Genomic DNA, 26,923 nt, shown 5'->3' on the forward strand with positions numbered 1-26,923 from the left:
CTGCAGGGCCTATTTTGTGCTTAAATTGCTGCGGAGCAGGGTACAGGGTATTCTTTCACATGAGCTGATTTGTATCAGCTTTCCTCTTCTAACATGCTAGACAAGTAGAAGCTAAAAGTAGAAGCATCTAAAACCAACAAGAGATAATAAGTAGAATTTAATTCCAGAAGTAATCCCTGCTTCATCCACTGGCGTTTCAAATTGAGGTCACAATCTTGTATTATACGACATTATGTCATAAAAAGAAAAAACAGCTTGAAAAGATAATGTGAATTAGCACCAAACGATCAAACCAGTTACAGCACATCACAGTGAGAATTTGTAATAAATTATTTTGCTGCAATGTCTGGTACAGATCTGCATCACAAGCTGCAGAACTTGGCCTAGTTGCAATGAATGCACACTAACAGACCACATAAAATATGCCCAATGAAGAAATTTGCAGACTTATGACTAATAGATTTCACCATATGCTAATATCAAAATTAGTGTGTTCAGAATCAAGGGAGAAAATAAATATTTTCAAAGGTCAACTGTAAGAAAACAGGACTGCGAGTGAAATATAGGGTTTTTACAGGCACTTTGCTAAAGAGGCAGTCATGACCAAACATCTTTGATTACCTTTAAATGAAATACTAAAGCATCTAAATTACAAGATGTGCGTTACTGATCCCCTTAAGACTTCAAGAATGTGAACGTAAAATACTGGTATGCAAAATATTGATAATAATGCCTATTTGAAATCATCAGATGTATGTCAACAGCTTTTTAAAGAAGTTAATGCTATCATGTAATATTTAATACATGTATAACCCTTCCAACTTGAGAGGCTGTGCTGGTCTGTATGTAGAATTGAGTCCACTCTTTTTATACTGACCAAATTGGAATGCCTTTTTAATCTCTCTGAATTTTAATTTTTAATTAAATTTATTTTTTTTTAATTATTTTAATTTTTTAATCTTTGAATTTTAATTTTTTCCACCTTGTGTAAGGGAGGCTGACCAGGTCGAGGGAGTTGATGCTCAAGAACCAGCTGTCTCCAACAGGGCAGAGGGATGTCTTTATACCTCAGGCCTCCATGCTGCTGCACTGGTGCATATGCTCACGCTGTTGCCTGTCCTTGCTCTGTACATTAAGATTTAATTACTACAAAACTGGCACCCTTCCTGATTCATACAGAAAAAAACAGTGGGGGGGAGGGGGTGTACGTAGATGCATATGTAATTCTCTATATATAGTTGTTTGATATATATATGTGTGTGTACATATAGCTAAATTCAATTACAGAGCTTCTAAGAAGGTATTCTTAGTTGGTCAATAAAGTATTACATTTTAGTAGTAATGACAGGTAGCATAAAAGCCTTTCAAGCACAAACAGAAAAGCTCTCTTTTCAAGCACCTGAGAGTAGGCGCTGATCTCTCTTGGATGAGCTGTAGACCAGTAGAACACTATTGAAGAGTCCAGCTCCAGAAACGGAATCAAATCTCTTCATAGAGATACCAAATTTCTAGCACTGGGGGGGGGTTAGTATCTTTCTGAGTTCTCTGCACTGAAAAAGCCTGTGAATCTAGGTCCACATCAGACTTTGGACACCCAGCTCCTGTTTTTGTTGACAAATCCCCATCTTGTCTGAATTTCTAATGCCAAAGTCCAAAGAGCATCATTCTGCACTCTCTCTTTTGTATGTATACTCTGACAACATCATTATATGCTTAAAGCTCAATGGAGCTGTAAAGAGGAGAAAGTGAAGGGGAAAAAAAAACACTGATAACAGTTGAGATTTTGGGGAGGGGTTTTGAATAAAAAATGTGAACCTTGCCAATGCAGTGCAGATTTAGGTCATACTAACTGTGAAAAAACGTAAGAATCCACTTCTTCATAGTGTCCTCGTAACCGTTCTGCAGGTGAGTGACTCTTGCTTTTGCAACAACTGCATGGTCAGAATAGTCTTTGCAAGGGCCCCTAAAGCAGAAAGAACACTGAACAGCCCGCAAGCACGGCGCCTTTAATTCTTCTAGAGTTCAATAACAGAAAAGAAAAAAGGAGTGACATCTGTTGTTAATTAAAGCTGTAATTGTTAATGGATCAAACAAGAAAGATATGTCCCTAGTTGAACGGCAGTGAAAACCTATTATTATTCTCTTTTGCTACTAGACTGTTTTGTAACATAAAAGAGTCCTTGTTTTGCAAGCATGCCCTTAATCTCTCGCGCTTTCCTTCTCAATCTCTGTCACACACATGCACAGTCTGTTGCTGTCTCTCATGCTGTGAAAAACAGATTCTCAAATTAAGCCTCCTCCAGATTGAAGATTCTTACATGAAACGCCTGGCAGTAAAATATTTTGAGTGGCAAAAGATCATGAAGCAGTTTCAAAAGAAAAAAAAAAAGCTATCCAAAACAGAAGATAGTCAATAGTCCTTATCACGAAATGATGTTAACCAAGGACTACACAATTGTTTACAAACTCCAGTCCACAGGCACAGAGCTGATGTGCGTAGCTGAGTGCAGGGAAGCCAGTCTCTTTTTGGTCTCAGTACTACTTAATTCTGTCTGACATTTACACAATTAAATTACTTGGTCTTCACTGATCATTTTTTTCACTTGTGTTTCACTTTGTTATAGCTACCAAATCTTGCTCTACTGAACTGTTAATAGAAGGATTGGAGGCTTGATGCTAGTATTTCTTTAAATGCAACACCAGATTAAATCTTGACTTCATTAGCAGGTATATCAAGCAATACTTTCATAGAGGTGGCAATTCTGTCTTCTATGAGTACTTCTATATGAGAATTTAAACCATTACATAAAATTTCCTGTTTATAATAGAAGCTCTCAAATACCAAATATTATTTTTGTACAAATACTGGGAACTTCAGGCTTAGCTGCAGTGCTTCTTCCTCTACATGCACAAGATCTGCTATCTCGGAAACTCACACCAGTGTGATGGTGGCACTGGGGATCCGGAGTCAGGACCCATGAGCAGAGCAGGTGGTAGCTCAACCTCTCACACATGTTTGGCCAGTCTTGCTGAGCTCCATGTTGCAACACCAGTGCTCCCCTATACCTTCCCTGTAAGACCGCCTATTTTTAAAATATGTGAAAATACAAATACAGAGAGTAAATTAGTACACAAATGATCTATCTTTAAAATACACTAAACATTTTTAGAAATTTTCAAAAGGAAAAATCAGTAGAAAAACTCTATAATAGCACAGAAAAACTAGCATTAAAATAATCCAAGTTTCTAAAAGTATTTTTGTCTAATACATGAAATTTGTCTTACAGTCTTATGTAATTTATGCTTGCTCATTTTTTCTGGGCATCACATTTATTTCTGCTAGGCTCATCTTCTTTCAGGCAAACCTTGCAGTTAGTTTCCAAAGCTCTCCTGATACAAACATCTTGTAAAGCCTTCTGCTCGTAAAGGAGTCAGGCCCAATAAAGCATGACTTTCACAGCACCATGCAAAGACACCTCTGCACTGTGGGTTTTTGTTTTTCAAAAATATACATGGAACCTTTTTTTAACTTTTATTTTGTGATTTTTTTTTTGTCAGCATTCTCAAGTTCAGACCTTTCTAAAAAGAACTGCTAGTCCCCTGGCAGGGACTAGAGGAACGGATATTATTTATTTTGGCATGTGTGGCCAGTATTAGTGTTAAAAATACAAGACATTTGACCAAGGTATTGGTCCAAAATAACTTTTTTTTTTAATAGATTATGGCTATAATAGCATTGTGACACTGGTGATATTTCAGGACCCAAATAAAGAAGAAAGCATAACTTGATTTTTGGAGGAAAAAAGAAAAATAAAGGCTTGTTTACTGAGGTGAAGTTCACCTATGAGAGGATGACATCTTTTAAGTCCTGTAAATAAGCTAGCGTATACAATCTATCTAAACCATATATAGAGTGAGATTTCAGTAGCAGCTAAGCAATGATAGGGCTTTTCAGCATAAAGTGGGGTTTTAAGTATTTCTGTTAATCTTCTGAAGAGTTGAATTACAGTAAAGTGCAACCGTCCTCTGTGGGCAGGGCTAGATACTTCTTGCCAGCTAACTGGCCCTGTTTGTTAAACACTGCAGGCTAAACTGACCTTCCCAAGGACAGTGAGAAGCACCGAGCGCTCTCCCTGCCCTGATGTGACAAGGCCGGGCAGTAAAAAAGAAAGCAAAGCAACAGGGAGAGTTCAGAGAACAAAAAAATGAAGCACCAGAGTCTTTGTGTGTCAGCAAAAGGCAGTATAATCAGTTCTAAGGATTGTGTCTCTATTTTGTCTGGCAGAAGGGAGGGATGGGGAGCGGGGAAACTGTCTCTGCTTTCTGAGAGCTTGTGTTGCAGGAAGCCTCATGAGCACTAGCCATGCTAATGTATGTCAGTTGTTTTGAATATAAACCTGCATGAAGTTTTGCATCTATTTCTTTATAACTGTATAGACCAGTACTACACACAGGAGGACTAATCCTTCTAGCTATTTGCAGTGCTGCTTATGTATGTGCTCTAACACTACTAAGACAAAGAACAGTTGGGAGAACTACACAAGGAAATACTTTTCATAGTTAATAAATAGAATAAATCAAGTGCCAAATAGAAGCCTTAGCTCTTAGGGTCATAGATTTTGTCCTAATAATATGAGCTAATAATATGAGTCATTATAGGTTAATACTACACTCTCCTACAAATCTAATGTGCGAGTCGCTCCATCAACTAATGAAAGCGTTAATCATCATCTTCCAAAACATTCTTGATTTCCCCCAGTGTGCTTTTTTTTTTTTTTTTTTTTTTTAGTTAGAGGCTGAAACAAATGATTGCCACTGGCTGATCTATTCAGCAGTACTGAGGATCAAACTGACTCACCTTCCACCGCAGTCGATGGCAAATTAATTCTGAGTAGAAGAGTGTTCAAGAACTGACAGTCACTCAAAAATTTTCAGTTTATTCTATCCAATAGTTCTATGCTTTAGATGTACCACATTTCAGAAATGAGACCTTGAAACAAGAGGTTTCGTGGGAAAAATATTTTACATACCATTTTGAACCTCAAAATTTTTTTTAAAGAAAGGACTGCTGCTCACTGGTACATGCTCTAAATACACTGTGTTTGCAAGAGAGAAAAGAAAAAGAAATCAGCTTTAACCATATCACAGTGATCAAACAAAAATTTCCTTTCTTTTCCTAAATACTTACACAGGGCAGCCAGCTAAATGCACTGTTTCACCACTATAAAAATGCTGCTTTACTGATTTTATTTCAGCTTTTCTAGTTTATTTCATTTGTGTCTTAATATACAGCGTCGTAAATAACATTTCATGCATTATTTATTGTGAACAAGATGTAGGATGAATCAGCAGCTTAATTAGAGCCCCAGTACAGTGCAGTTTGCTTTGATGAGTTGTCCCAACTATACCAAGTAGTTTAATGGCTGCCACTGAAGCTAAACTTCTTGTCATTAAAAATCTGATGTGTTACAAGTTCCCTATTTGCACATCCTAAACGGTCCTGAACATCTGGTTGTAAATTCGTATGAGCAACCTGTGATTCAGAAGCAGCAGCTATTAACAACTTAAGATATTAAACGAGATCAGATTTTTATTAAAACTGTTGTTTCTGTCTGTGCTTCGAAAGTGGATTCACGGCAACTCTGAGCCAAATTCATTTGAAAGCTGGAAACAGCATTCAAGGATTCAGAGCAACAGAACTACGCACTATTTAATTCACCTAATACCTGAATTCCGAAAAACAGAGCATGATAAAAACAAAATATTCTGGTTATCAACTAATTCAGGGGAAAAAAAAATCCCAGGGTGTTCATACAAGGCACAGAAGAAATTAGGCAGAATTACACAGACCTCTTCCCTGTCCTTCCTAACTCCTTCATGGGCTGCTAGAATTTCTAAGAGAAAATTGTCCAGGAAACATTCGCTTCTCAGCATGTGTAGATGGATGGAAAAACTGTGGGCAAGGAACTTACGTATAAACAGAAGGAAGGTAGAACTTTCCCTTGCCAGCCCACAAAAATATTAGTCAGGTATAAGGGGAGAGTAATTTTGTTCAGTAAATGGTAGAGGGAGATTAGACTGAGGAGTATGAGCAGTGCTTGGTGCAGGCTCACCTTTCCCAGCAGTCTAATTAAAGGCCAAGTGCCTGTCCCTCATTTGGTTCATTCTGTGCTGCTGTAACCCAGCCTATGACACATGAAATTCAGGACCTCAATACATTATTTTTGAGGGCTCTGTTATGTGCAAAGTGACTTGTGTTGAATTAGGGACTTCAAAATTAAGTTCCTGGCTGCTCTGCCTTTCTTGCAGGCAGACGGGGGTTTCTGCAGTCAAGCCCCTGGGCCTATAAGCAGTGCAGGAGAACTTCAGTATTGGGTTATAAGCCTGACAGGACTTCACTGCCTCCCATTGAGGGGACAAGGGGCCCCCATCACAGGGTTCATCAAAAACAATACAGAAATGGCTTTCCAAAGTGTTCAGATTTGGGGATATCAATCCAAAGGAAGGAGTTGGGGCAAACCCAACTTCTGCACTTCAGGATGCCCATGTAATAACAACCAGAATGGATGGATCCCAGTGACATTTCTGCTCTTTTTACTAAGGTACCTCACAAAGACATTTCCCATTGCTAGGGATGTTTGTGGTGACAATCACTTAGGAATCAATAATTGATTCCCATCTAAAGTTGAAATTCAAGTCAGCATTCTGAGTGCTCCTGAGAAAGAATACTATTAACAGCCATTACTGTCTCTTTCCCTGCTAATTATTATTTCAGGCCAAACTTCTAATAATTCAGTGGGAGAAATATCTGTGCAGGTGGATGTTTCTACACACCCTGGAACTGGCGAGCATAAAGTTACTGTAAAAGGTAAGTTTCAAATAGCTAGTTTTAAAAAGAAAGCAACAACGACAAACTGCAAGACCCACAGCTATTCCCGGCTCTGTAAAAACCCCTATAATGAAAGGACAGCTGTCTGTTAAGTATTGCAGTGCTTCTGTGCTGCTAAAGCTGAGAGTACGGGTCAGGTTGTTAGGATCATACATTTCCCTGCTCAACATCAGCAGGAGCCATGATTATAGAGGTCAGTGTCTATGATGAATGATTACACTAAATTTGCTTTTAACAAATAAAATCCCTTTGTTCTGCACAGTCTGAATTCCAAAGCAACCACAGTTTACTTTATATAAGCTGATTTTTGAATTACAGAGGAGGTAGCAGACCAAACAGCTGTTTGGTCAGTATTTGTGAAGTACACATTTGTATTTGCTCCTGTTGGAACTAGAAGCATTCAGACCTCTTACTCAGCAGCTACCAGGCAGGCTGCCAGCTATTGATTTTACATAGCAAAGATTTCAGGTCACCCTCCAGTGACCGTTCCTTGGCTGTATAAAGTCATACCGGATAATTAATTGGAGTTCTTTCAATGGGACTTTATTCGTTAACCCCTTTTTTATTTATTTCTTTTTAGTTGTAGCAATTAACAATCTAAATTGGCAAACAACAGCTATGTTCCGACCATTTGTGGAAGTCTGCGTATTAGGTCCTAACCTCAGTGACAAGAAACGAAAACATGGAACTAAGACAAAGAGCAACACATGGTCACCAAAATACAACGAAACTTTCCAATTGTAAGTCTTTTTGGTCTGTTAATTGCATGTTTTATACAAATTTTGTCAGAATTTCTTGCATTTTTATCTGTAAGGACTGAAAAATCCTAAGGCCAGGGTCAAAGAGCACTGCAAAACAATTTGTTAATTGGTATCGGTTTTACACTAAGATGAAAGACAACCACTAGGCTTGCAGTCTTAATAAAAGCTGGTTAAAAAGGACAGTTCTTTTCTATGAACAAAAAAAAAATATTTATGTACCTGGGAGACCATTTGTCTTAAGCTTCATCTGGACTTGCTGCTAGAGATCTGGAGCATTATGTCTGTGGAGATACCCAAAGATTTAAAGCATTGTTTATATGTTAATGTTACATTCCTCTGTTATAATCTTCAGACTGACAGCCTTTCCCCTCAGGCTGGGGATTTTAAAGCTAACATTCCCCACAGCACCTCTCTTCAGCCCTCCTCTCCTTTCCCGACCGAGATCACTTCATTTTCCACGCACTGAACTCCCGTGCACCCTAGGCTTCATTTCTCTGCGCCTGCCCCCCGGGGCTGCCACGCGGTCGCTTTGCCCCCTGCTGCAGCTGTGATCCCAGCCGGCCTGAGGAGCGCGGCCGAGTCAGCGCTGCCGCGTGCTCCTGTGCGCTGCAGAGCAGCGCATAAAGGAGGTGGAGCAGAAAAGCAAAATATCCAGTGACGTTCAGGAACCAATCCCAGTATGTCTACGATCTGGAGCAGAGCGGCCCCTCCTCTCCTCAAGGGATGAAGTGACCTGCAAAGTGAACAGCGGTTTCAGGCAGGATGAGGCAGTACCACAGATCTAGGCAGGGCATGTGCGGATTCCTTACAACAGTTGCATAACTGGGAACATTTGCTCCAGTTGGGTTTAGTCTGTCAGTAGGTATATTTCTAATTAATTGCAAGTAGCCTCCAGGCTTGCGGGGTATTGGCCACCTTGTGTGTGCTAAATACTGCTGTTAGACAAGTTTTAAAATGGTATAGAGCATCTCTAGCTATCTTAGAAGGGGATACATTTTACCCTTAAAAATCAGGTACAGTACTTAATGCACAAAGAGTGAATAAAACAAAGCAGGAAACTGACAATGTAAAAAAGTTTTGATAAAACAAGTTATTAAAGTGGCATCATAACTGCCTAATACTGCATTTTTACTCTTAATTTTTAAGCCAACCTCATACTTGCATTATAACAGAAGCCAATATCCCCAGCCACCCAACTGAGAATTCTGAGCAAACACTAGCCTAGACCCTACAGCTAATTTGGACCTGGCAGAATCAACAGAAAGAAAAATTTAGCTGAGCTGCATTTTGTGTCAGGGAAAAGCTAATTTGAAGAGACTTACATCAGACCCATACGCCTACTAATGCAAACACAAACTTTCTGTAAGGACAGAAGAGAAACGGGAAATATTGATGTAGAAATTTACACTGCAGTTATAGAAGCCATGACATTTAGAAAACAAGATACTAAGATGAGAGGCTACCTCTACACACATAGACATTTCAGAATTACTAAGCTAGGAAGAACCATGCAAAAATTTGCAAGCAAAAATATTTTGACATTTTAAAATATGGAATAGCTAAAAGAAAGTCATGTATGATTTAAGGTAGTGGTATCGATATTTCTGTATTCTTTCAATTGTTAATTGTATAATGTCTGTGCTTAAACTACTTGAGCGTTTTATTTGATAGTTCCTGCTCAGGTCAGTGGGAATAGGCTACTTGACCAATTGGGTTAACCGTGTAAAAGGTTTAAAGTAAGTGATGCTCTGCTGCAGAAGTTGTAACTATCATTATCTTTATAAAGTTGATCAGATTTCTACAGCACGTTCATTTCTTAGAGGAATTAAACTGAACTCCTTGTTCTAAATTTGTATTTTTAATCCATGCAGTATTTTGGGTAATGAAGACAGGCCAGGTGCCTACGAGCTTCATCTCTCAGTGAAGGATTACTGCTTTGCCAGGGAAGATCGCATTATAGGAATGACAGTTATTCAACTGCACAACATAGCAGAGAAAGGTGGCTGTGCATCCTGGTACCCCTTGTTGAGAAACATCTCCGTAGATGAGACTGGGCTGACAATCCTTAGAATACTTTCTCAGAGGAACAATGATGAAGTTGCTAAAGAATTTGTAAGACTTAAATCAGAAACAAGATCTGCTGAAGAAACAGCCTAAAATACCCTAGGAATGCAAGATTGTCACCGCCAAGAACATAGCCCCTGTGCTGTTGTCCGAGTAGTGCATGCCTGTGCAAATCTGTGGGAATGTTCAACTAACCATGTCGTCGGTGTTTGCCAGTACTTAGGTACTATATTTGCAAAATATGTCCAGGAGCTCTATATCTTTTATACATATTTTGGTCTTTGGTAAAGTAATTGTTCCAATAAAGTGCCAAAACTAAGATTAAGAGTAAATGATTCATTATATATTTTAAAATGATGATTTCACCTCATCTCAGTTCATTTATTTTTTAACATTTATTAATAAATAATTAGCTCTCTGAGTTGATTTATACACTGTCTCTGTTAAAATACTATGTTGCTTATTGTAAATTAAGTTACCTCCCTTACTATTAAGTTTAAAATGTAGCTAATTTCAAACTCTCATTTTATGCTAGCCTCATTTTAGATATCTTACAGATAACTTTTTCTATCATTACTACAGATGCAGTTACTTATAGGAAGTGTTTGTAATTTTATAACAACCAATATAAAGTAATGATTTTTGCATAAAAACTGAAAAAGGATGGAAATATTTTATGCTAATCTTTTTTCCAACCTTTCATAAATATCACTGTGAAGAAATGCTGTTAAAGCAAGTTCTCAAGAAGCTGTGCTTATCTGAGTTTGTTACTGATGTTTGATATCTTGAGATAACTTTGTTCTTCAAAACTGCCAAGGTAATATCATATTTGTATTAAAAAGGTAAGTCAATAAGTGTAGAAAAAGACTGCCACACAGAAGAGTGTATGTGCTTTAAAAAAATCATTTTTTAAATGATATGGTACTGTATAAGGGTTAATAGTTTGGAATATGTAAAGTTGGTTTGTGGTTTGTTTCTAGAAAGTGTTTATAAAAAGTAATGATGCTGTTAGCATTTTCACTCAGAGTTATTAATGTTGCTTTACATAACTTAGCTGTGACATCAGTTAAGTGCTTAATTTCTTTTTTTTAGAAAAGTTCAGAAGTTTGTACTTATGCAACATTACTATGTATTGCACTAAAGCAACCTGTGTCCTGTAAATATATTTAGTGAGAAATTGTAAAATAAAGTATGAAGAAACTGCTTCCAGTTTTGTCATTTGATATCATTTAAATACCTATAGGTTTTAAATGCACGTGAGGCCAGTTTACAAGGCTACAACATGGCATTATGATATATCAAAGCATGGTTTCTGATGTCATCTTTCATAACTGTAAGATCTGATATGTCAATGAAACAGAAAATTACAACAAATGAAGTATTTTGTTAATGCGTATAATAAAATGTTCTGGTTCGCATATAAATATAATTGTTTATGCATACATGTATTTGTCATTTTTTTGGTTACAAATGTTCTTAGTATAACGGGCTGCCAATATCAGATTTGTTTAAGAAAAAACAAAAGGAGGGGGGGAATTATGACTAGGAGAGTTGATTCCAGGCTATTCCAATGCAGTGTGTGACTCCAGCTTCAGTGTATCTCCTGCTGAAGAACTATGACAGAGATTGGGATGGATACATTTCACCTCCCTTGTTATTTCATAAAGCAATTTCTCCGTGTGAAAGTGAAGAATTTTGTATTTCGAAAAATAATTAATTTAGACATTAAATGATTGCACTTGACTCCTACGCATTTTTGGGGATGTAACTTTAATAATCCCTATTAATCATAGTTTGGGTGTAATTACAAAGACTTGCAAAACTACCCCAATATCCATCTTGAAAATAACCCTCTTCCATCCTCTAAGAATTCAGATGCATTGTGTGTGTTGTGCTGTACTTAGAAGTAAAATCCAGGGGCAGCTCTAAGTAACTTCAACAAAATTTAAAAGGATTGTTTTTCTTAGCCTATATAATACTTCTTCCTGAGCAATTTCCATTTGGGTGTACAGATCTTAGTGCTCCTTAGTTCCTCCTTTTTATGAGGCAAAGCAGACGTAAGCAGACACAGTCCCAAAATAAAAAGGGGAGAATAAACATGAGATAAGGTGGTTTTGCAATAGAGAACATTATTGTAAATAAAATGCAGAGAGAATCCCACAACAAACCATTTGTGGCTCCTTCAAATAAATCAGAAAGGCTGGGGTAGACCACATCTGTGTTTTACACCTGGAAGTACTTTGCTTATACATACGTATATATGTATGCATATATGTAACGTGGCATGCACTGTGCGGTGTAATATATTCGCCTGGCTTAAATGTTCATCCATGAGATTCACCTATAAGGGAGTAATGATTGACCTTGCCAAGGAAGTTTCTTCATGCTGAACAGTGTCCCTCATTAGAACACACCAGAATTAAGCAGGCAGTGTTGGCAAAGCAACAATAAAAGAAGCCTTATACAATATGCCTTAATGCGTCACTCTTTATAACAGAAGAATATCTACTTTCTGCGTCAAAATTTGTTTTGTGGAAATTGAGAGGAAAATACATAAACTTTACATAACAGAGCTCTTGTTTTAAACATTTACTTGTGATTCAAAATGACATAGTGTAAGCAGGTCAAACATTTTATGTAAAGATGATTTATATAGAAAAGATTGCAAGACTATTTTAAGGGCTGTTATATTTTGTTTTAGAAAACTAAACATTCCATTTAGTTAAAACCACATGAATTTCCATTTATGAGAACAGTTCTTAGCTCTCCTGAACTGACCTTAGTGAACTGGCAGCTGTTTCCTCATTTCCATTTCTCAGGGACAACTGAACTAATATAACAAAATTAAAGCTGGAATTCCATTGCTATTAGCTTAAGATATTAAATATAAACACATACACTGTAGGAAACAAAGGGGAAAGTTATAGGGAACAACAGCAGAATTCAAGAACAAATTTTCTAACCTGGAAGTAACAGTTACTACATGGAAAACATTCGACATGCCTATATAGTAGCTTGTGATATGACAGCAATTCAGATTGACTAATGTATTTAAAACTGATGTTTCTGTATCTCAGTCCCATGAGGGTTAAGAGAGAAGTTTCCTCTTTTCAATTTAGTTTTATAACATAGAAAAGTAATAGTCAAATGTAGTGAATAAAATTAAATTTTCCTTAATGTGCTTCATAGCTAATACCTGACAAAACAGGGATTAGTAATGCTTGAACTAAATATTTAAGTACAGATGAAGCTAATACTAAAAAATATTCTGGAATCCAAAGAAGTTGAGCTAAAATAATTTTATTTAGCAACAAATGTAGGCCATAGCACCACCCATCTTCACACTAAAACAAGGTGCCTTAACCTCCACTTGGATAAACTGAATCACATAATTGGGGTTGGAAGGAACCTTTTGAGATCTTTCCTGCACACCATGACATTACACTAAGCCTAAGCTTTGATTCATTTCTGGCTGCGCAGCTGTCTCACATGAACCCTTCCTGGACCATGGCAGCAATCACGTTTCCTGCAGAGCTTCCTTGCCCAAAGTAGTTAAATTTGTTCTTCATACAAAGACAATCCCAGCCTGAGTCAATCCTGCCTGAGTCACAGGCAGCTTTTTATTACTTGAGTGAAGTTAGTCTCTGCTCTGTCAGCTGGTGAGCCCTTCCGTGGAGCCCGGCAGCTGCACCACGAAAGGCCAGTACCAGACACGTGTGTTACAGACCCATTAACTCTTGTATCAGGCTTGCGCACACTGGTTGGACCTGCTCTGCAGCATATAACCTGGCAGGACAATATTTAAGTGGAAGCTTCATTCCCTCAGCACGTCCAGGTCACCTGCAATAGAGTCCAAATTCATTGAGCTCACTTGACTTCCTTTCCTCAGGGGCCCACTGTCCTCTCCTTCACTGCCCTCGGTAACCAGGAGTGCCAGAAAAACAGTTTTTTTTCCTTTCTTTTCGGGGAAGGCAAGTAGAATTGCGCTGTCTGAATTTCTACATCACCTGTTACACTCTTGTTTTGCTACCAAGCTCCTGAACTTCTGGCAACAAAGAACACAAAGATGCAATTTGAGTAGTTTGACTGGAAGAGCAGGAGCAAGTCATCCACCTAACAGCCCAGGCTGTCAACAACAAACAGCAGATTTTTAGCATGCCATAGGAAGCCATTATAAAGCAAGGCCCTCAAATCCCCACCTCCATCTACTTTCCATCTATTTTTGTAAGATACCATTTCATTTGCAAATATATACTGGAGTGAAAAATCTATTAAAATACCAATCTGCAAAACATTACCACTTGGATTAGTTATCACACTGTATTTCTCATACACATATTTTAGCATATTCCTATTATGTTCTTCATGCAGCATCCTCTTAGAAGTTTTCATTTAAACAGAGATCATTTATATGGTTCTATTTAATACAAGCATTCCATACTTAAAGATTAAGTTCCAAGAAGTGCTATATCGCCTTTGTTCCTTATATCAAAGGAAAAGGCTGGATAGGGAAAGCAGGGAGAGGGGGAGAATTTACAGAATTTATGCAATTAATTGCTAGTAGGAATTTTTGGGGCACTATAACACAGGAGAAGGTCAATCGCTTGAGCCTACCATCATTATTCCCAGCAGTGAGGTACCTGGCGACAGGCACCTGCTCTCAGTGAAGCCTATAGGCTCTCTGGCTGGCACAGGCTGCGCCCCTCTCCGAACAGGGCCAGGGCTGTTCCCTGGCATCCTGCGATCCAAGGGAGACGGGGAAGCCAGGCTAATCCTGGAAAGCCACAGTGCACAGAGGACTGGAGAGGGGTTGCAGCACAGCTCACGCTGCGAGCAGCAAGCAGTAAGCAGCCATCTGCAGTACGCGCCCCGCGCTGAAGGCAGAACAAGAGGAGCGGCAGGACAGGACTGTCAAGGAGAAAGCAGCGCACAAGGATGTGCAGCGTGGGAGCTGCAAAGGCACAAACTTGATGAACAGGTTAAACTGTCCTGGCTTAATGAGTTCTCCTGAGCCGCTCTGTGGGAACCACCTGCATGTTTGTGCCTAAGCCACCCAACTGCAAAGCAGAGCAGGTCAGCTGGAGCTGCTACAAGCATCCAGGGCTGGTTTCCCTAGCTCATGGGTAGAAGGTCCTTGGTTGACTGGAACACAAACTCCAGGAAGATTAAGAGGAACTTAAGCAAAAATATCCACTGGAGGAACATTAAACTTCTGAGAATAATGGATGTTTTTTGATAAACAGATGTCTTGTCAAGACTGTTGAGCCACTAATACAGGTTTATACAAGAAAAGGGATTAAGGAGCCAGCTGCCTACCCTAGAATCACACAGCAAGGGTGTGATTCCACAGGCTGGAAGGTCCCTCTGGAGATCATCTGCTCTGACTCAAGCCCAAAGCAGAGCCAAGAAGGGCAATCAGGGATGGAGGACGAGGGAGCTGAGCTGCCACCGTGCAGAGCTGCCGCAGCAGCCGTGTCCACCACCCTCCTGCCTGCAGAGGTGCACTAAGGAGCACAGATCAACAGCAGCAGCTCATTTGTAGCCATGACAAGGCAAGGCAAACGGTTCACATAAATAGTAGCTTCCATAGCTCCCTGGCTAATTCAGAGTTGAGTGGGTCTCTAACAAAATTAGCATCATTGCCTTTTAATAGTGATAATTACATAATCTGTACAGGGTCTCTGTATAAAGATCTTTCATTATGAAAACAAGATGTAATAAAATTAAAACATGACTGAGTTTAGAGATTTAATCATTACATCTAATGCTAATCAAGGATATAATTATTATTTTGGTTTTAAGCTCTCCATTAATTCACAGCTGTCCAAAGGCAGTTGTAAATGGTACATCTAATTTCTCACACTTACTATTTTTGATAAGAAAGAAAGTACACAAAATTTCTTTGTAGAGACCTTTTATCATTTCTGCCTGCCCTTTGTCCCTATGATTAAATGAATGCTGATTTGCATGGTGTACTCAGCTGGAGACTTATTGCATTCATATATCTACAGGAAAGAGGCTTGCATCCAAGTTCTCCCCACGTATTCAAAATGAGAATATATACATGAAATGTGCTGAGCATGATAGCTGAATAAAAAGTAGCTATTTGAAAGTATAGATTTTTATAAAAAATAATCCAACATATGTAAACTAAGCAAAGCAAAATGTTTCTGGAGGAAGAGGAAACTAACTTCATCCTTTGGAGTCCACATTGACAAGAGGCTCTGCACCTGGCATGGACTCTACATCCAGATGGTTCCACACAAAAAGCTGCCTCATCAGCTACTGCGCAAGATACGCCAATAGTGTCTGCTAGGAAGGAATAGTTTTAACTCCAACAAACTATCAGCAAAATTGCCTGAGAAGCTCACAAAAAATAAACACTAAATAAATTCCATTGTTTCCCTCCACTCTATTCTACTGGTTCTGTTTATAGTCTCATGCTGGTTATAGAAATCAGATTTGTGGGCAAATATTGAAAGTAGACTAATAATTCACCATTACTGCATCAGTCTAAACTAAATGCCCATTTCTAACAAATCATTTGAAAGCTAAATAAAAGACCTGGACAAAAGTGGAAAACATTTAATTTTAGTATTAATTGAAATGTAACTAGAAGACATATAATTGACATAAATGGATTCAGCTTCATTCACAAGATACAGCTGGGCAAATGTTGGGAACGGCTCTGTGAATATCATACTCACTTGTTTACACAGGCTTATTTTGATGGTATTTTCATGTCATATTTGTATGCCTTTTGGCACTACATTTACATGATTGGCTTTTACTACCAAAAATTCATACAATTGAATTTTCAGGAAAAAAAATCTAAACTACTTCAGAATTTTTAATCAGGAGATCATAAGACAAACGTTATTCTGTCACTAATGAACAGAACTGGAGTACTGATGCAAGTACAAGTATTTGCTGTAATAAAGAAAAACTAAAACATGTATCAGGAGAACATCTGCTGCTTTCTGCATGCTGCTCTGAGTAAACCCACCACATTTGCATACACAAATACACATGCACAGAGTAGAAGTTAATTTTGAGAGTGATGAATCTACATATTACTACCAAATCTAATTCGAGAAAACTTACTCCGAAGAAATTGAAAAAAACAATCTCCTCAGACTGAATCTACAGCTGAAAATCTGATTAGCTAAACAAATTGTCCCTAAAGAACCTCTTCCCAAGTTTTCAAAGTATCCCAAAGTATTTCAAAGTGTTCTAAAACAGCTTTTAGAAACCTCCCCACCTATATTCATTCTTCTTCTTGTCTATATACACTTTTAAACATTTTGTTTTACATTTTGCCCAGTAAATTTTATTTTGCAGCTGCAAAATTACTGACAAAAAGTCATCTGCCCAGGAAACAGACAAACTGGGAGACAAACTCACTGCACCTTCTGAATCTTTGCTGTGGTATTTCTATATACTGCCTCCAGGCAGCAATGCAGACCATACAACTTTTAATTCACTTTCATGAGGAGTACGAGGAATTCTGATGAGCCTGACCTGACCTGGGGTCAACACATAAGTGGGCAGCTATTTCTCTAGTTTATCGAACAGTATTAAGAGTCCAAGGAAAGAGGACAACCCAAGTGAGCTATGGGTCAGAGAAACCAGTTTACTGGCCACTCCACAGCCCTGATCTGCAGGCTGAACCTACACCATTGGTTGGCTCTGTATCTTTACTGCGGATAAAACGTACTTACACTGGTAAACACAGCTGACGATCTGAGCTGTAATGGAACATTCTCAGGCAAAGATCAGAGATCCTCTATCTTCACTTGGCCTCAAGATACAAGAGCTTGCTGACACTTACTGTTCACTGCATCTACTCCAATAGCCAGAGAGACATCTCTAACTTTCCCTCTTCTGTAGTCTAAGAGCGCCCACACATTTGCTTTGGTGATGTTTACCCTTTTAAGCAGGGAGGTTTTTTTGTTGCTGAGTGATGACAGTTGACTGCAATGTGAGTTAAGCCTCCAGGCCTGAGGTCATGGCATTAGCAAAACAAATGTCAATTACTGACTAGCATCATCAAAACACGAAAGGGAATTGCTGAAATGCACTGAAGAGCGCAAGGCTAATGGAAAACTACTGTGTACTGAATGCATTCCCTCCCCCAAGATAGGAGTCTCCTGCATTTCTTCTGTGGCTAGAGAAGGTGCTGTAAATATATAATGCCCCTGAGCTTGATTTTTGCTTATAACACATGGCAGGGGCTGAACTGCAGAATTACCTACTGAGCTTATGCAGCAGTCATACATAAACAGCACGTACACATACGCTGAACACACAAAACAGCTGAGCTGTTACGCTTCAAAACTCTTAGTGACCAGTATTTTAACATGGGAGGAAGAAAAAAAGTCTCTCCAAACAAGAAGAAATAGGAAGGCTAAACAAGTCGTGCCTTGCTTTCACAGCTAAGGTGACACAGCACGGGCGCTGTGACTGCCTACCTGGTGACTGACCTCAGCGCAGGCGACAGGAGGGCGCCCGGGCCGGCAGCACTGCAGGGAGGAGGGCAGCACCGGAGATGGCTCCGCGACCCTGATGGCACCGTCACTGTGATGCACCGCGGCCTGTCCCACCCGGCAGGACCCGGAGCTGCCTGCCAAGAAAGAGGGAGGAATCTCAGTGGTGAGGCAGGAGAAATCTGTCCTGTAGTTGAAGTGCTAAAGAGCATGACTTTGGGCATATTTTACAGCAGTGCGAGTTCCCTTTTTAACAAAACCAGCCAGAAATGTGTGTTTATTCAGTGGTCTTCACAGTACTTCTCCAGTGGTGTGGAGAGGCGCTCACAGGAAAGGAGGGAGGACCAGGGAGCAGGCTGGGAGAGGCCTGCAATTCTGCACTGCCTTGAGAGGCACCAGGAGTGACACAGGCGGGTAGAGCCCGCTCTGCACTTCTGTCCCGTCCTAGTCTAACCTAAGAGCTATTTCTCCTACAACATCAGCACAGAGGTACAGGCAGACAGAAAGACTTTGACCTCCAAGAGCTTTTGAACAGGTCTCCCACTCCTTCTGAACAAAGCAGAGTCTGCACATGTGGGTCCTGCTTTTCATTATCATGTTTGTTATAAAAAAATAAACATATTCCCAGCCTGAAGGCAGTCACAAACAAGCTGAAGCTCAAGAGTCTGCAGAGTTTATTTTCCTGAGTAGTTTATTATATATATATAAATGTTCTCCACGGGAATTAAAGAAACAACAGCAATTTTCATGAGAATGCATCAGCGTATCAACATGCTAATTTGCACCTAGTATTAAATCAACGTGCCTTTAAAATGCTATAATCTTTTTCTATGTGATCTGCGATAAGAAGCTCATGTGTCAGACGGAGTTTCCCTTGTACATTGACCACTATGAAATTGAGTCTCCCCTCCCTCCCCTGCTCAGCCTGACATTAGAGACAAAATATTGCAAAAGCCACTGAAATGAAGGAGTCAGTAGCAGTAGCAAACTTAACTATTAAATATGCTCTATAATGTTCAACAGTCCATAAAATTGCAGCACATCTTTTTTGTACTGCAGAAATTTCATTTCTGATGAGGGATAAATTTCACAAGCATAAAAATTATTGAAACAGGAATACTGTTTACATTTATCATTTTCTAATCTCATTTTCATTAGGAGGAAACAAGGATATAGCCCTGAATATATAGGCTTCACTATCGCACAGACTATGAGTAAAGCTGTATACAAAATTTATTGAATGTATTGAATCTTTTTTTTATTCATGAAGTGCTTATACACAGCTTGCAGTTTTGGCAAATGCTACTATTTAGACTAGTTGTCCAAATAATTTGGGAGAATTTGGGAGAAGGGTGAAGGGGTTAACTTCTTGTTGAATGCTCAGAGTAAGCTATTGAGACTATCTCCGACTAGAAGGGGCTGATTATTACTCCTATCTGACTGAACATAATAGCTAAAATCAACTGCCTGAAACAGAAAACTGGTTTACAACACAGTGCTTCAGATAATCTTTCTATTAGCAAATACATTTAGCTAGAATATTGAGAAAAGGACATCTGTTTCTATGCAGAGGGCTAAATGAGCACATTAGGAGACAAAACTTGTCAACTGGAGGAGGAAAGCTCAGAAGAGCAGCAATATCTAAAGTAACAGTTTGCATCTGGGTGACAGCATCAAATAAAGTATCACCCAGGAAAAGATACAAGAAACCGTAAAGATATACATAAAACAGGGACGGAATCGCAGAATTCAAAAAAAAGGACATTTTTTGTTTAAGAAAGGCTGCATAGCTCTAAATCAGGCCTGTTAACTGGAGAGCCACTTGAGACTCTCATGCTGTAAATTATTTAGACAACTGTGACTGGCACAGGATGATTAGCAGGTATTGATACCAAGGAGGCTGCGACTAATGAGAAGACTCAGAGAAAGAAACCAAAACATCTCTTCAGACCATACTCTGAAGGGTGCCTCGCAGGAGGTGTAAAGTTCTAAAGTTTCACTCACAAGAACAAAATTGATTAGATTTAAAATAAGCACCAGATAAACTTTCACTATTCGTATGATTAATACAAGGCAGAGGAGAGGTTCAACAGGTTTCTCCTATTCCTTCTGGCTCCTCCCATGTTCAGGAACTGTTCAATGTCAAAACAGTACTTGAACAAAAATTTTAAATGGCTGCTGAGCTCCATAGTAGTAGGACACATCACTGAGTGCTATGCTTGTTATGTAGAACTGTAGAAAAGTAAGCTGAATTGCAACAACAACAACAAAAAAACAAACTACAAAACCATTAGTCAAGTGGACTCTGCCCTGTTACTGCTGATGGACCAGGGGTAAGTGAAGAGACTCATTCAAGACAGGGGGCATCAACCTAGCATGGCAACCCAGAAGATTACAAGTTAAGAGCAATTCTGTCTCTCATTCAACATTAAACCCTCGCATGTAATCTCAGGATTTGTATTAGAGAAAGGCAAGGTGAGCCAGAGTAATTTTTTCCAGTACTAAAACTTCAGCAGTCTGTAACAACAGCATGTTACTACAGAACTATCCAGGGACCAACCACATCAGGTATCCAGCTTCGTACATGCTGTATGTACAACCCCCTGATCCAGAGTATCTTTTCCAAAGGAGCATATACAGGAAAGCACAAAGACAAGCCTAGAAAGATAATCTAGATACTACAGCAGTTGAGAGAGGTATATTGGAAAGTTGTTAAATCTTCACTCAGGAAGTTTGTCCATTTTTTGTCACTAGCATTGAAAGTAAGACTACAAATAATCCGTATTTTTCAAAGAACCATAAAAGTAGTGACATCTCATTAGCATCAATATCAACACTGTATAAAAAGTCTGCCTTAAACATCTACTATTTGAAACAGTCCAGTGAAAGCAGGTTCATGTTCTCAAAACCAGGACTCTCAAAACAAAACCCTAAGGAATACCAAAAAAAAATGCCCTTAATGAAATCAATCAGCAATATGGTTCTTGAAGCCAGCCTGATTTCATTCACATATGCACTTCACAGGAAGAAAGCACTCCGAGTGAAAATCAGAGTACACAAAACTCCAAGGGTCAACGTCACAGGCGGCTGCCGATCTCTCAGACTATCCTGGTGCACCTTGGATTTTTTGTGAGGCCTCACAAAAATTCACACCCCAGAGAATGCTACAGGAGGCTTTTTCTGTTGGTTTCAATGTACTTCTCCCAACAGAAACGCGCCAAGCATGCTGCACGAGCACGCTGGTGTAAAAGCTGGTGTCTGCAGCAAGCAGGGCAGCGCGTAGCCCCATGTGCAGAGCAGCTCACTGCCCTTCAGCGTACAGTATATAGGGTACACTGTACAGTATATAGTGCAGAAAGCACTATACAACCAGTGAGCCAAAATCCACGAGTCAGGATTTCAAGAGCAAGTGCCTGTCAGCATTCATGCTGTGCTGTAACCTACCCATGATCTCAGTCCTCCAAGGGAAGCAGTGTCTCATCACGATTATTCATGCCGATAGAAGTAGGATTAAATGATTTGTTTAAGCTGTGAAGGAGCCGGAGACAGAATTAGAATGAAAATTCATTCTATTCATTCTGTCCCTGGTTCCAAATTTGCTGTCTAACCATTGCACCATGCTTTCTTCTGCAGCACTACATAGGGCACGGCACCCATAATTATCGGTGCTCACTTCTTGATAAGCCTGAGTGATTTTATTAGACCATGTAGGAAGATTTCAACTGACTTTTCAAGTAAACCTTCCCTCTAGTAATTTTAAGGAGTAATCTGAGTCACTGAAATTTCTCAAAGGAGATAGCAATATGAAAAGTAAAACAATTTATTCTGAAACAAAAGGTACCGACATTCAGAGGCAAACAATTCATTAACTCATAATTTAAAAGTCACCAGTGCAGAATATTTCATTATGCTTCTTTACCTATAGAGCCATTAATTGCTAAAAATCTATATAAAAATAAAAAGTCTACTGAAGATCTAAAGATCCCACAATCAGCTGCAGTCACCCTGGGGAACTGATAAACCCATCAAGTCAAATTCATATTAAGCCTTTGTGTATATCATGGCCAACTGGTTAATGGAAAAAACATCACTTCTAGAAGCCTGATCATAATAAACGCGAAGAGCATGAGACATATGAGAATACTGTTTATATGAACAGGTGAGTTAGAATAGAAATACGCAGTTCAACTAGGGGCCTCCTAAAGTAGCTTTTGATGAAAAAAAAGTCTGGGTAAACTAGAACAACTGAACAGATAGTAGAGTTCAAAAGAAATTCTGAATCTCTTTCTGGGTTCAGAACTTTTTATAGCAAGAACTTTTATCCAGTATCATCTTTGCCAAGCTTAAAAGATCTCACTTAAGACCTAAAGGTAGGATCTATATACCTACATGCAGCAATCATCAATATATTCAGCAGTAAAAACGCCCAAGGTCTGAACATAATACAAGGATTGATAATAAGAGATGGCCACAGTAATCAGACATTAGTGCTATTCCAACCTACTTCTTAAATTAATTCCCTCTTTATTAATTTTCCTTTTGACTTGATTTGTATTTGACTAGTTCGTTCATTTCTTACCACTGTTCATCACTAAGGTATCAACAGGATTTCTACTTGAGTTTTCATTATTAAAAGCAGACATCTTTTATGTTTGCCAAAATACTAAGCTTTTATTCCATGTGAAAAATAAATCACATCATCTTCAGTTATTTGAATTCGTCTCTCACAACACGCAGAGAACTTATTTTAGAAAGAGTTTTTTCAAGTTAATTATTTTGCACCCTTTCCCAGTTAAAAACGCAGGAATTAACTGCTGAAAGATGTCGCACACACACACTGATAATTCTTGCAAGATAGTGAGTAAAGTAATATGCTAAACTGTAAAATATGAGATTACAAAAGTACTGCTTCCATAGCTTCACTAACATAAGATTTTTTTTTAATGTAAACCTATAAACTAACAGGTTTTTTTTTTATAAGCTTTTGCTGAACTCTTTACTTGGAGCTTGGAAGACACATAGTTCTACAAGAAATTCTAAGCATTCCCTTTGGGATTTTTTTTAAAGGTGCCTATATCAGGAGCAGCAAGTCAAAAATGTTAATTTACAATTAAGCTATAGGAAACTATAAAATATTTTCCTCTAGGAAAATGTCACAAAGTTATCTGCTTCCATCTGTGCCTTACTAGAACATGTCCGATAGCATATCTGGTACAGCCACGCTTTAGATTTGCCAGCTATCACCCGTAAAAATACAACTAGGAACAGACTTTCCTTCCTGCAAAGGGATTATCAGCCCAGATAAGGCACACGAGGATAAGAAAGGGAAACAGAAGCAGAGACAGGTGGCTAAGGTGACACAATCCATCAGTGCCAGAGCAGGGCACAGAGCCAGGCTCCCGCGTGCCGGTCGAGCAATCTCCCTGCAGGTTACATGCCTCCCATGAGTGATTCTGCAGCATTAGGCTGACTATCCAACCTGGCACCTCAGGAAATCTAATGAGGTTTTTTGCTTCATTGCCTTGTGACCACACTATTTCTGAACTTGAATTACGAAGCTGCAAAAAAAAATTCAGAAACATGAAGAGCCAGAGAGCTGAGGATCATTTGGAAATACTGCTAAGACCATTCCTTGCCACTCACACATAACATCACATGAGATATTTATTTAGCAAATGTGTGCCCATTTTCAAGATGGAAAATTAGGACTGTAAGCCTATCTAAATATTTGCCTAAGTTGTTCTCTAAACAACTGTATATTTCTTAATGCGAACTGAACTGGAAACCAGCCCTCCTAGGTTCTTCTATAAAAGCTCTGTAGGACAGTCAAGACATTTTTATCATTAATCTTGGATTTGCCCAGTAATTAAAAGATAAGGAAGGATTAAACATTATATAGCAAAGATAATCTGTTGTGATAGCTGAAGAGTCAGAGGTATTGCTGCTGGACACGGAATGCTTTTTCATTAAAAAATAAAAATCATTTGAAAGTAGCTCTTCGCTAATAATATATGTTATGAATTAAACTTGACAGAAAATGACTTAGATCAGAAATAATATTTCTTCAATCATTGCTAATGTAATTAATTCTCACTGGATGGTCCTAGGATAGCAGAATAAACACGTATGAGAAAGGATCAAAGGCACCTATGTTCTTTCAAGGTTGTGCAGTCAGATGGCAAGTGCTACACAAGCACAAGATAAGCTAAACAGGGAACTTTACTTGAACTTTAACTTAAAAGCTATCCAACAAGCAAACTTCTGCATCTGTAAAACTGACCTGACTCCTACTCAAGTAATTTGACTCTTCCAGCAAAATTTATCTGAAATATAACAGTTCAGGATAAACTTGTTTGGGATACTGTTTCTAAAAATGCCAAGGAAACTCTCCATCTCCATGAGAAAGCGTCCTTGCTTTTAAAGTTACTCATCTGAAACAAAAGCTAGTCTCCTGTTTTGAATTTACATACATTTTATTTTTAAGGCATTTTTAGGGTAAAAACAACTTCATCTCTCCTACCCAAATTTATCAAATATCAAGAGACAGAAACACAGGGAAATGCTCCTACCAGAAAACACCTAATTATCAGACAGATCCTAAATCTAATGAATCTCATGTGTTTGGAAGAGAAGGTCACAAATCTCTGGTTCCCTTTCTAAGTGAAATCGCTATTATGTGCATACCCAATTGCTCATGCAATTTGGCACATTAACACTGGTGACTATTCAGAACAGTTGTCTCTACACAACTGTCATACACAAACCCAGTGTAGCTCAGGAACACACAGATGGACCTGAATGCCTATCTCTCTTGGGGAATCAAGATCACAGCCATATATATCCAGGAAAACAGCTCCTGAGAAGCAAGCTCAGGCTGAAAAATGTATGTATATTTACCAACATTTTAGGAAATATATACAAAAATAGAAAATACAGGGGAAGATATAGGAAATAAAAAAGTAACAACAGCAGAAAAGAAGACTTCTCGCACCTGAAGTTTTATTCTGAAACTGAAAAATTCTGGCAAAAAAAAAAAAAGGCAACTCAGTTATTAGCTAAAAATAATTGTTAAACTTCAGTCTACAACAAAACAGAAGGAAAGCCCTCAGCCCAGTCTGCAAACTGTTCATGTTCTGAAACATAGACGGTGACTCTTCCCTGTTTTTATACCCATTCCCAAGAGCTGGGATAGCAGGTTAAACGGACAATCAGCCTGACCCAGAGGAGCTGTTCGTATGTCATCTTCCTGAGGGATGATTTGAACTGTATGCACTCTAATGATTTCTAAAGCAAGTACAAACACTTGGGAACAAAAAAATGTAGAGACTGCTTTTTTCTCATTTCTACTGATTAATAACAAAAATTAATAACAAAGAAATGAGGATGACAGATTTTTTTTTCTGGCTTAAGGATAGGAACGTAAAGAAAGCAGGAAGATCACACACAGACAGGGAGCAAGGCATCATAACCCTTAGTTTCAATGGCAGCGCCACCAGCACCCCTTGCTCAAGGAGGAAGCAGCCACTTGGGCAGTGAGGGACTGGACAGAACAGCAGGGCAGGAGCAGCAAGAAACTGTGGCAGGAACCATGGGACGGAGGTGCCTACTGAAGCTGGGATGGTAGATAGAAGACCTGGGGAGCCATCATTCAGAATCGTGGAAGGCAAGTACTTGTTAACATAGGCTTGTGTGTGGCAGCAAGTCCTCCAGGGCCCATTTACTTGCAAGGAGCAGTTTTCAGGGACTTCCCTCTTTCAAAAGTCTGTGCCCAGGCAGTGAGGAACTTGGCTCTGCAGTTCAGCTCTGGCTGGAGAATGGGGCTGGGAACACACTGAAGTATTATTGGCTTGCCATCGCACCCTCCCGAACACAGATTAGGAGTTGTGTGCTCACAATAAAAACAAATACAAAAACCAAAGCACGTGGTCACTCTCTTGACTGTCACATAACAACTTCTATTCATACCTATCTCCATATAGAGATATATATGTTACATGATTCTAACAATAATATTTATACGAAACAGCTATCTGCTTATCTGTCTATAATGTTCAAATGAACAACTGGGGTTATATCCAGCTGCAGTAGAGCCAACTCACATTTCTGATGGGGAAAGCAATCTTTAAAAGTTAGGAAAATATATATATATATCAAATTAACTATAAAATAGCAGATCTTCTAAAAACGAACGGATTTATTTTTCCTTAAACATTATGTTTACTTAGCATTATTACAGAAAACAATTTCCATGGCCTTTTCAAAGCATTCGTCCATTTATACACTTACTTTCTGATTGCTTAGAAAATACCTAAAACAGATACTACCATCTTAGCCTCTAGCCATGAAGTCTCCCTCAAGTGGATTCTAGCTTTGTAAAAGAAATGGTTCATTCATCATTTCTTATTAGCTAAGCAGGCCGTGCATGCATCCACTGCTTTTACTCACAGCAATGTAGCATTTCCATGTTTTCATGAGGGCTTTCGATTCTGGCACAGCTGCACAAAAGCACTTTCCATACATTTAAAGGATAAATGAGTCAATACAGACTGTCAGTCTCTCAAGCAATTGTGCATGACATCCTCCCGCTAATGGTTCGATCCAATCCACCGAGCTTAGCACTGCTAGGACCCCATCTACACCAGGAAACACATAATTCTTTTATTATTGCTCATACTGTTTCACCTCTGCTGGCTTTAATATCGGTGGTTAGATATGGCATTTCC

General features: G+C 38.9%; 2 protein-coding genes across 3 annotated transcripts in view; one reads left to right on the top strand and one right to left on the bottom strand.

Moving 5' to 3' along the window:
• Positions 1-11,062, top strand: part of UNC13C (unc-13 homolog C) — a 120,507-nt gene extending 109,445 nt beyond the window's left edge. For both annotated transcript variants that reach the window (XM_088520613.1, XM_088520606.1), the window contains 3 exons: positions 6,776-6,868; positions 7,470-7,629; positions 9,522-11,062. In XM_088520613.1, the coding sequence (XP_088376739.1) occupies positions 6,776-6,868; positions 7,470-7,629; positions 9,522-9,807 (539 nt within the window). In that variant the 3' untranslated portion in view covers positions 9,808-11,062. The remainder of the gene's footprint in view (positions 1-6,775; positions 6,869-7,469; positions 7,630-9,521) is intronic.
• RSL24D1 (ribosomal L24 domain containing 1) overlaps positions 1-26,923 on the bottom strand; it is a 293,765-nt gene that overhangs the window by 156,092 nt on the left and 110,750 nt on the right. The gene's annotated exons all lie outside the window — the stretch shown is intronic.

The sequence above is a fragment of the Tinamus guttatus genome, unplaced genomic scaffold, assembly GCF_059628265.1.
Source record: "Tinamus guttatus ecotype Peru unplaced genomic scaffold, ASM5962826v1 Tinamus_guttatus_pri_ptg000004l, whole genome shotgun sequence".
NCBI lineage: Eukaryota > Metazoa > Chordata > Aves > Tinamiformes > Tinamidae > Tinamus > Tinamus guttatus.